General features: G+C 35.9%; 1 protein-coding gene across 2 annotated transcripts in view; it reads left to right on the top strand.

Moving 5' to 3' along the window:
* The window catches only part of LOC149559253 (nuclear protein), a 108909-nt gene extending 97253 nt beyond the window's left edge, over positions 1-11656 (top strand). For both annotated transcript variants that reach the window (XM_089833181.1, XM_089833180.1), the window contains one exon: positions 11175-11656. In XM_089833181.1, coding sequence (XP_089689307.1) covers positions 11175-11288 — 114 coding nt within the window. In that variant the 3' untranslated portion in view covers positions 11289-11656. The remainder of the gene's footprint in view (positions 1-11174) is intronic.
* Positions 11657-12294: the final 638 nt, after the last annotated feature.

The following is a 12294-nucleotide window of genomic DNA, read 5'->3' as shown; positions in this document are numbered from 1 at the left end:
AATGAGTTGCTTCACTATTCTAGGCATGGTAATGTTGTTATTATCAAAGGAGTGCAATGGATTGGCAAATCAATGATCATGAGGTTGACATGGGATCCAAACATATGATTTCAACATGCAAGTGTGGGTTGCTTGAGGGCAAGCAATCTCTGGGAAGGGAGGACTGTAATGTCCACAAATTTAGACAAAATAAATTAAGTAGGTTAGTTATTTTTAAGTTGTCCAAATAAACTAAATATTAAGAGGGTGACTTTATTTTAATTAATTTGATTAAAAGTTACTCCAATAAAATAAGCATTATTAGAAGTCACAAGTCAATAAAATGACTTTATTGTAATGCCAACTTAAAATTATAAAATAAAGTATTTCTTTTGATGGGAAAAAACCTTTTATGGAATCTACCATAAGGCACATTAAAAGATGCCAAAGCTAGCAAAATCAATAGATTAATAGTATGCCAAAAGAGAGATATAGTTGCATCCTATTTGCATAATACAACAACATATAAAAGATAAGAGTTGGGAACTCAAGATTCCACTTAGACAATATCAAGCTTTGGGTGGGAGGCTCCCTAATAAGATTCTAAGGGCATGTTAGAGCCACACTATAAGCCATGGGATCATCCTTAGCTTGGGAGAAGCTATCCAACAGAGAATAGTCAAGTGATCTTCATTAGCATTTTTCCACAAAGTAGTGCCCTTCATTGAGAGAGGACAATTTGTATCCATTTGACTAATGGATAAGCATCTTTTACATCTAAAAGGGAGACCCTTCAAGAGGTTGAGTCCAAAGCCTTTTCCTTACAATCAAAGCCATATTCCTATGAAGAGTCTTAGATATTTCAATGTGTTATGGTAAATCCATGTTGTTGTTGTTGTATTAAACAAAGGAGATGACAGCTCCTTATATATATTGAAGACGATGTTTCTAAAAGAAACAATTGTGAACTAAAGATGGAAGTAAAAACTACCTAATAAACTAAAGGCTAACTAAGATAACTATTAGAGAAACAAATAATAATATTTTAATACAATGTTTCTAAAAGAACAATTGTGAACTAAAGACAAATATAAAAACTCTCTGTTATTGGATTCGCACCCTACAACCCGGATTCAGGTTTAGGTTCGCTTGGGTCCATATTTGCATCTGAGTTTACTACGAGTTTGGATAGGGTCCGGATTTTGGACTATGGGTCCATTCGAATTCTTATTGATACGAACCCGAGCGAACCCAAGAGGAACCGCAACAGTAGGATCCAAAAAAATGAAATAAAACAACTTAAAATTATGTTTTTAAAAACTATTTTTTTAATGCAACCCTAAAAGGAACCTAATAATAAACATGATTTAATCTCTCATTTTCTCTGGTGTACCCATTTTGCAAGTTCAAGAGAAGGTTGTAGAGATTGTTTGTTTCGACGATGAGGATCTAGATATAGTTGCATCTGGGGATGAAGCCATTGATCCCGCATTGTTTAATGATCGATTTGATCTTTGAAGGGCATTTGATACTATGATCATTGATTAACTATTAAACACTTGTCATTTATCATTATGTTTCAAGCTTCATTATTTGATGAACTACTCTATGTTTTGAAATTCGTTTTGCAATTTATTAATTCAATGTATGATTATCTTTACAATCATGAACATATATTAATGAATGGGTATTTGATGTTTATTTTTGACATTTGGCATTGATCAATGATCAAGCAACATATATTCATACTGTGAAATGACTAAGTTTTGCAATTATGCACATTTCTCTTTTTTTTTGTATATATAATGTGCACACACACACACACACATATTGAAAGATCCCAAAAGGATCCTTCCACTAAATTTCTATAAATTTTAATTAAAATAATAGACTTTCTTGTGCTTTCCTTGTGATCTTAGAGAATTAGACAGAAGTTGCAAAAGGATTGTTTCTTTTTTTTGTATTTCCTAGATATAAGTAAAACAATAATTAACAACAACAACAATTAAGAAATAGACTGGAAACAATGCGCAATAATATAATATTTAGTCAACTAAAATAGCTACAAATTGTACCAAACAAGATATGCAATCAATATGCCACTAAAGGTGTTTACAAACAAGGAATGATGATGCCAGCTGCAAGAATGGACCAGCCACGCACCAAAAGGGTAGAGATGGCTGATGTAAGCCAACCAACAAACCACGTGCCAGCTGAAAGACAACCGTATGGCTGTTATAGTCACGCCAAGGCAGCAAAAAGACCCCAACATGCCAAACAAGACCCCAAACATGTAATGCACAAGCACCCCCAAATGTTGAACTTAACAGTCTTTGTCAACTGCTGAAACAATATTGTAAAATGTTGTTGAAACCATCTATTAGGGTTTGCATCCCAATAGCCAGGCTCTAGAGTTTGCATTCCACTCCTCTAGAATCGCTTCTTAGAGAAAAATAAAAAAACCAAGAATGAAGATGTAAAAGATGATGAAAGAATGAGCCAACATCTCCTTTTATCTCCCTCTCAAAGCCAATCGAACCCTAAAGGGAGAATATGTTTTTCCCTTTATTATAAAATGGCATCTTCTCAATTAAAAAGCCTTTATGTATAGGAAGAACACCCTTTCCTTAAATAACATAACTCTAGGTGCTCGAAGGTCTCCGGATAATGAAAATAAGTTATAATAATTGAAGATCTTTCCAACGAGCTATAACACATAGGCCTACCTATATAAAAAGCTTTATTTTAATTTATTGAAACACAAACATAGGAAATATAAAAATATTTCCTCTTATTTAACTGGAAAGCCAAACCAACCAAATAACCAGTGAACTGGTCTTGTCACCTACTTGTGACTGATGCCGGGCAATGTGGGCCAATTGGCAGTCCCATCGCTAAAAAACTAGGGATGCTCCTAGAAACTAGGGAATATACCTTGTCACCCTAAAACTGAAACCATATACTTGTCCTAAGGAGCCTCAAATCTGATCATAGCCACAATCTCTTAAATTTTAGGGAAATCCCTAAAATTAAGGAATTGCCTTGACCGGCTCTCAAACTAACTGTAGAACCAACTTTGGTCACTAAGTATCCAGTACGAGTCTCTATCCACCACTGCTAGCCTACGAGACTCCAATAATAAGCCAACTCTCATGACTTTACTAGTTAGACTAGAGAGGGGACATGGCAGTCCTCCCCTCTTGGAGATGCTTGCCCAGAAGGAACTGCAACACTGGATGCTGCAAAATGGACTCACCCTCTCAGGTGGCGTCCTCTATGGGTAGACCTCTCCAGCTCACCAAGTACTCCCAAATCACTCTACTCCTCAATTGTCTCTCCCTGACCTCCAAAATCTCCTCATAGACTAAAGTCAATTTACCCTCTTCATCCAAAGGGAGTAAATCGCTTGATGTTGTAATATGCTGCCCTAGTGCCTTCTTTAGGCATGACATGTGGAACACATTATGAACCTTACTATTTGGTGGTAATTCGATCTCATAGGCCACCTCTCCAACTCACTTGAGTGCTCTGTAAGGTCCATAAAAACAAGGTTTGAGCTTCTCAGCTCGTCCCTATTTAAGTGTGCTTTGTTTGTAAGGGTGTAGACAATGGAAAACCATGTCACCCACCTCAAATGCTCTCTCTGTCCTGTGCCAATCAGCGTACATCTTCTGCTGATTTTGAGCATGCTGCAAGTTCTCCCTGAGAGATCTCATGATATCTTGGTTGTCCTGCAACTAATCTTATGCCAAGGGAACTCTGCTATCATTGAAAGCCAAATCAACAAAAGATAATGCCTCGTAGCCATAAAGAGCTATGAAGGGAGTCATGTCAATGGACATGTGGTGCGTTGTATTATAAGAATATTCACCCAAATACAACCAATGCACCCATGCCTTCTGCTGTCCTAACACATAGTAGTGCAGATACCCCTCCACCCACTTATTAACTACCTCAGTTTGTTCATCCGTTTGAGGATGGTAGCTAGTGCTGGGGGTCAACTTTGTGCTTGCTAGTTTGAAAAGTTCCTACTAGAAGGAACTCATGAACTTGCTGTCCTTGTCGCTCACTATGGTCTTGGGGAGACCATGGAGTCTAAATATCTCTATGAAAAACAACTCAGCTACCTATGAAGCTGTGAAGTTTGTTGCAATAGGAAAGAAGTGGGCATACTTAGTCAACCTATTCACCACAACATAAATACAGTCCTTCCCTTGAATTCGAGGAAGACTTGTAATGACGTCCATAGATATCCCTGTCCACTTCTGCTCCAGTATAGGCAGAGGTTGGAACAATCTAGCCGAAAAAGTATGCTTTGACTTGTTCTGCTCACAAGTCATGCATTCACGAACATGGCATAAGACATCATCCTTGAGACCCTTCCAAGAGAATCTCTCCCATACCGCCCTATAGGTCTTACCATAACCTAGATGCCTTGTTGTAGGAGTATCATGGTAAGCATGCAAAATGTGCTCCTTCAACTGTGATTCAGGAACAAGGTAGACCCTACCATTGTAGTAGATGACATCATCCACTATACTATATCCATTATCCTGTGTCAACCCATATACTTAACTAAAATTTGTCTTCCAATCTGCCGAAATCTTGCTCAATGAACATAGGGCTAAAAATGATGGCTTCTCGGAAAGTGCATCAACAACAGTATTGCTCTTTCCCTTGATGAACTCTATGTCAAAATCATATGCCTGCACCTTGCTTACCCACTTTTGTTGCCTATCATGAAGCTCATTCTGATCAAGGAAATGCTTCAAACTATTATGGTCTGTCCTTACCACGAAGCCAACAAGATACTATCTAAATTTAGCTAATGCATGCATGATAGCCAACATTTCCTTGTCATATGTGGAATACAACCTCTCATTATCCTGCAGCTTCCTACTCTCGTAGACAATGGGGTGTCTGTTCTGCATCAACACCGCCCCTATGCCTTCACCTGAAGCATCACACTCAAGTACAAATGGCTGTGAGAAATCAGGTAGTGCCAAAACTAGACAAGTGCTCATAACCTCCTCGAGTTTCTCAAAGACTCCACGTCGGCTTTGTCCATCTAAAGGCTCCCTTCTTCGTGAGATCTACTAAAGGTGCTACTAACTGAGAGAATCCCCTCACGAAGCTCCTATAATAGGCACATAAACCAAGGAACCCACACAACTTCGTAATGTTCCTAGGAGAGGGCCAATCATGAATCGCCTGAATCTTCTCCTCATTCACTTTCACTCTCCTTGCACTGATCATGTGACCCAAGTATAAAATCTCTCTGAGTCCAAATTCACATTTGGACAAATTAGCAAATAGAGACTGACTCTCCATGATGCCAAGCACCTCCTCAATGTGTTTGAGATGATCCTCCCATGTCCGGTTGTAAATCAATATGTCATAAAAAAACGCTAGAATCGATTTCCTCAACTACTTGTTGAAGATGTGGTTCATACTGGAAGGTGGCAGGTGCAATAGTGAGCCCAAAAGGCATCAGTAGAAACTCATAGTGCCCATAGTGACAATGGAAAGTAGTCTTGTGCATGTCCTCATCCTACATACAAATCTAATGATAACCTGAATGGAGATCAATCTTCGAGAAGTAGATAGCTCCATTCAGCGCATCTAACAACTCATCAATGTGTGTAATGAGGTATCTATTATTGATTATCTTTTTGTTCAAGGCTCTATAATCAATACACAGCCGTAAACTCCCATCCTTCTTCTTAACAAGCACCACAGAAGAAGCAAAAGGGCTAGAGTTAGGGCGAATGAATCCCATATCCAGTAACTCATGGATGGTCCTCTCAACCTCATCCTTGTATGTTCACGGGCTTAGCCCCATCCTCCATCTCTATCCCATGCTCGAAACCTCTATCGGGGGGTACACCAGGAGGTATGTCACCAAAGACACGACCATGCCGGTCCATCATTGACTGTATGTCTACATGAAAGGCCCTGCCATCCTAAGGTGTAGGTATTTTGGACTTCACAAAACAACGTATAGCCCAAAGTATGTCATCACGACGAATGATAATTTCCATCCTACGGGAAGTTACCTCCTTAGGACCACCATTTGAAGCCACCCTCAAGATAGTCTTCTTCCTTCCAGAAAGAAACTCCAGCTGCATGCGATGGTGGTCAACTATGTATCACCCAATACCCTATCATCATTGTATGCCCAAAACTACATCATAATCCTCTAGCGGTAGTACATTAAAATCATTTCTCAGAGTATAGTCTCCCATCTAGATGCTAAGCTGAGGAATCCTTCGAGTACAGCTCAAAATGGCACCGTCTGCAACCTTCATATTAAAATCAACAAACTCAGACTCGAACCCATGCCTATCAACTAGCTTCTGGTCAATAAAGTTATGCGTGGCACCTGTGTCTATTAAAGCTCATAACCCACTGGCCTCTCAATGTACCAATCAAATGAAAGGCATGAAATCTAGGATAACTGGAGAGTAGCCATAGTCACTTTAGCTGACGCCAAAGGCTCTGGAGTGTCTAGCTCTAATTGTGGGTGTTCCTGCTCAACCTCCTCCAGACTATCCTCAGTATCAGTATTAGGTATCTCCTCATCGCCTGTCTTAGATGTCACCTCTATCAAATGAACCTTGCCTTTACCAAGGCATTGATGTCTAGGCTCCCACGGCTCCTTACAGGAGAAGCATAGTTTCTTCTTCCTCTACACATTCCTCGACTCTTGGTCCATCCTAGGTGGTCCCCCTCTGCCTTGGGAAGTGTTGGCCTTTTGGGGAGGTTGAGAATCCTTGAAAGTTTTCTTATTTGCCTAATAAGGAGTAGGAGGGGTGTCCAATCTAAATGTAACATCAATGGCCTCCTTGAGGCTGGCTAGCCTGAACACTCGTACCAGTAAATGACCAAAAAGCCAAATCCATCTAAAAAATGTAAAATGTAAATGACCAAAAAGCCAAAAATCCATCTAAAAAAGAACAAAGAAGGGTGTCCCCTTCTTCAGAAAGCTTTGCAAGAAGAGACAAGACTATGTCATTCACTTTGCTTCTAAGATGAGCTCTGCCACGAAGATGAGCCTTGCTATTACCCTCTTAGAATTGGAAAAACATTTGACCAGAAGTCATCACAAAACATCCAACTTGATGTTGGATGACAAAGTTTCTCTTCCTTGGAGACAAAGAAAAACACTCAAAACGACAAACACTCAGAACAACTAGCACAATTTTGAGAAAAAAATGGCTTTGTAGATGAGCATGATGTCCTAAAAAAGATTGCAAAAAGCCATAATTTTTCAAGGAGAAAATTCAAGAAAATTAGACAATTTTTTAGGTTAAAAATTGACCAAAGCTAGACAAAAAAAATTGAGACATGGATCAAAATACAAAGGATCATTTTTAGGAAACAATTGTTAAATCCAACCGATAATTTTTGAGGAAAAATTTATAGACCCCTAAAGGAATCCCACACAACTTTGCAAATTATAAAATCAAAAAAAATTGAGGGAAAAATTAGTGAAAGCTCATCAAATAATTTTTGAAGGGAAAAATTTATGGAAACCCATCAAAGAAACCTTCATGCGACAAACATGAGGCTTTGCATTGTAAAACAACACATGCAAGTAAGCAACATGCAAATATATTCAACCTTCAAAAATCAGGACTTTTTCCCAAACAAGGAAATCACACAATCAAAATCCTCAACTAGACTTGTGATTTTCAGCAAAAGACTTTGAAGACAAACCACAAATTTCATAAAATACCTCTAACTATTTTTTATTTTAAAAATTTGAAAAATAATTTTCTGAAAAAAATTCCAAATTAAAAGAGGCTCGATCTTTTCTTATAAATTTTGTCAAATTTTGTGAAATCCCATCAACCCACTCTAATACTGTGTTATGGTAAATCTATGTTGTTGTAGTTATATTGAACAAAGACTATGCTTTAAAAAGAAACAATTGTGAACTAAAGATAGAAATAAAAACTACTTGATAAACAAAAACCATAAGAAACCTTGGTTGTCAAATCTACATAGGAGACCCCTACATTGATGGAAGTCCTGGTTCTCACCACATTTCTTCCATTGACATCACCAAGTAGGCTTGGCATAAGGGATGTGACAATTTTTCTTCCTCAATAGTGTCAGTTGTAATTTGCATAGTTTCAACCACCAACAACAAAGGGAATCACAAGCACAACACCAGCCAAAATGTTAGAACCAAGGTTTAAATCAAGTCTAGGAAGAGAAGCCAACATGAAAGAGAGATCTTTGTTGTGAAATGTTGCACACAAAATATCCACAATCTCCCTTTGATAAATAATCACCATGGTTGACCATTGAAATATGTGAGGGTTTTTTGAAGCATTGAAAGGAAAGGATAAGAGATGGGGTGCCATTGAAGATATCTATTTATATCTAAAATGTTTTTAATTAGACAGGTAGTGAGCTATGGTGTTGAACCCTTTACATCAAAGGCCTTAAGGGTTGAAAAACATATGCCACTCACAAAACACGAGAAAAACTTCACACAACGTACATCAAGATTGGGTTGAACTTACAACCACAACTCAAGTATGAGTTTGGGAAGAGGAGAAAGACCTTTCCTTTGTTTACTACAATTTGGATCCCAGTAATATTATTGTCCAATAACCCTATGCAAGGGAAAGCGAGAGGGGAAACCTACATACAGTGGACACAATAGGAAGTTGTAACTACAAAAGTAATGGGCAGAATAGATGTTGTAACAACAAAAGAACTTGTGGCTACACTAGAGAATGGAAGGACACTTGTGACAACACATTATTGATCATCTTGTAAAAGATTATGCATAATTATAATCAGACTTTTGAGAAGAGTTGTTCAGGTAGAGTGCATTGTAGAGATCCTTGAGATAGCAATTGTAGTTGCATATCATATGTTGATAAAGCAACATATAAGGTGGAACTATTATTTGGATGTTAGGGTTCCTAAGTTAGGGATTGGTGTCTCTCACTAAGTTCGTGCTTAGCAGTGGGATTTGGTGCTTCTAGTAGGTTAGTGCCTACAAATTCAGAAGTGAGAGTTTGTGCTTCTAGTGGATTGGTGCCTACAAAGCTACAAAAATGAGATTATTTGTTGTGATTTTCTCCCATGAGGGTTTCCACATAAAAAATTATGTCACAATGTTTTTATGTGCATGATTATTGGAATTTAGTGAATGGTACTATAACGATTAATAAAGTTGTAATTGATAAAATTTGTTGTTTTATGGATTCAACCCCTCCCCTTCCCCCTACCTCCCACCAGTCTTAGCACAATTGTGTGCTCTTCAATCTCCCCTTAAAACTAACTCTATTGCTGGCTTTTCAAAATTACACTAAACACACATTTAGCATGTTTTTGTTTTTAAAAGTTATCCCTATATAATTTCTAATAAGTATTTATTAAATGTAATTTAAAAAATTTATTATTATTATTTCTAATCTAGATATTTAAAAGTTAATACAGCAAATATATTGATAAGATCATATTGTTCTGGTTAGTTATTGTAATTATATAATAAAATGCTTCTAGTCTAATCAATTTTGACAATATTATCAATATATGCACTACCAGTGAATTAAATATATAAAAATAAGAACCTATAAAACAAATTTTAAATTAAAAATATATGTTATTTCAATAACTCCAAGGCAAAATAAAATAACTCAGGTGATATCACCCAGCATTTAGATGTATTTGAAACGAGTGCCACGTAGTGGCATGTACTTGCCGTAAAATGCATTGCAATAGAAATATTTATTCAATATTATAATAATTAATTGATATAGTAAATGAAACATTTAAAAATAGATGTACACTATTTTTTTTTAATTATATATTGTATAAATTTAGTATTATAAAAAATATTACAATATAATATAATATAGGTTATATTAAAAAAAATAACATAAATTGAATCTTAATCAAAACCTAAATTTAAATAGTAATAGTAGAAGTAACTATAAGGTAAATTTGTAAATAATTTTATCAAGAATTAGAAATATGAAATGGTAATAAAGCATGCTACCTAAAATATAGCCAGCCAAAAATAAATCAATATGGAGGAGCATCCGAAAAAAGGGGTCTTATAAGACCAAATGAAATGAGCCAATCATTATTAAGATAAATAGTTTCAATAATAATTTATATTAATAAATTAATATATAAACTTTATAAATAGTTGATTTATTCATTGTGATTGGTTGATATATTATAAACTAATGCACTAATCTGTTGAAGTGAATGCAATAGTACTAGCCTACGGCAAGTACAATAAGTCCCAGCTTTCAAAATCCAATTATCCAATAACTCACGATGCCATTTATATTTGGTTTTAGCAATACATATACCTCTTAAAAGCTTTTTATAAATCAAATTGAAGTTTGGTTCATAAAATATTGCTGCTATTCTCTTCCATATTCCCTGTACTTATGCTCTACAATACTTACGTTTAAATTACTGACTAATGGAACAGTGCACCCACAACTATTTTTTTACGTTTTCTATTACATTTTGATTGGCGAGGATAAACTTTACCATGCCAAGAATTTAAGGCTCCTTGTAGTGATGCTGTTCTGTGTTCTACTGCTCCGTTCAGCAGAATATCGTTTTGCTTGAAGACAATTGAAAGTAGATGTCCAGTGTATGAGTATTTTTAAAGACAAAAAGCCTTTTTTTTCCGTTGTGTAGAATTGATTCTTAGTGCTTTAGCAAGAGGAACACTAGTATTTGCAATGGCATCTTTTTTGGGTGATGTAAAATATTTATTTTCACATTTAAATTATCATCTTTTTTGGGCAATGTAAAATAAATTATTTAATTTCTTCTTTTGGGTGACGTAAAATATTTTATTTCATATTTAAATTTTATAGATCTGCCATTGCTAGTGTCTTTAACATGGGTCAATGAGTTTGACTCAAAACTACACAGTTGAATCCTGACAGCAATATCACAATTGGACTTGCTGTGAAAATATCTCCCACTTATCAACTTTGAATATAGTTTGAAATGTTCACTAATTGCTTAGCTTTTCTAATAATCAACTCCAAAAGAACTTTATGAAGTCATGTTTTCTAACATCAGAGTTTCACATCATTAAGTATCATACATGCAAAAGCAAGGTTTCTTGGTAAAATGTCACTCAAACAAAGTCTATAATGCTGGAATGTAAAGCTAACTAATTTTATATTTTTTCACAGTTCAAATGGAGAAATGGATGGTTTTATTCAATTTCAAAACAAGCCATTTCGAGTGGACGTCCTGATCCATGCCCACTACACACTAGCTGGCTACAAGAATTGGGTGCCATTTAACAATGAAAAACTTATTGGCTGGGCCAAAAGAAACTAGGGTTCCAATGTTCTGTTATACTTTATATGGCTGTTATGCGGAGATAATGTCTATCTTCCTAGTCATATCTACCTATTGGAGGAATGTTTGTTAGCCTTTATAGGATTTCTATTTTTTAAGCTGTCAATAAATTCAAAACAACTTGCTCTTAAATGCACCTGTTGTCCACATGGGCAAAGAACACTTGTTTCTGCGGTTGCTCTCTAAGGATTTAACAAGCAGCCTTGATTAAGTTGCATACATAACTTGAAAAAATAACGTTCAAATATGATTGATTCCGTGTTTTCTCATTTTACATATTAGGGATAAAAAATTACAGTGCTTCCCAAAATCCAGTGTTACAGATGTGTATTTATTAATTGAAATATTGATTATTTGCAACTGCTAGAATATGAAGACTTAAGTTCAAGAATATTATCCTTTGTCTTTCATTGCCATTGTATAAAGGCTTGATTTCAACAAGATGACCAATTAACAAACTCTTGAAGTATGCATTTTTATAGATTTGCTCTTTAAATGCTTCCAATCTTCACATGTGCAAAGAACACTTGTTTCAGCGGCTGCTTTCCAAGGGCTTAACAAGTAGCCTTGATTAAGTTGCATACATAATGTTCAACTATGATTGATACCTTGTTTTCTTATTTTACTTTTTAAGAAAAAAAGAATTTACAGATTGTTCCCCAAAGTCCAATGTTACATGTGTGAATTTGTTTGAAATATTAATATCTGTTCACACAATCAAATCCAGAAATCAAAGGCACAATATTAATATCTTGCAACTGCTAGAATATAAAGACTTGAGTTAAAGAATATTATATGATGTCTTTCATTGGCCATTGTATAAGGACTTTATTCCAAGAAGGTGACCAATTAACAAACTCTTAAGTATGCATTTATAAAGACTTCTCTTGAATGCATCCAATCTCCACATGGTTAAAGAACACTTGTTTCAGCGGCTGCTTTCTAAGC

Source organism: Cupressus sempervirens, chromosome 5 (genome assembly GCF_028749045.1).
Source record: "Cupressus sempervirens isolate cs-2001-9-10 chromosome 5, ASM2874904v1, whole genome shotgun sequence".
NCBI lineage: Eukaryota > Viridiplantae > Streptophyta > Pinopsida > Cupressales > Cupressaceae > Cupressus > Cupressus sempervirens.
The sequence above is the reverse complement of the archived record's forward strand: the minus strand, read 5'-3'. Positions and strand labels throughout refer to the sequence as shown.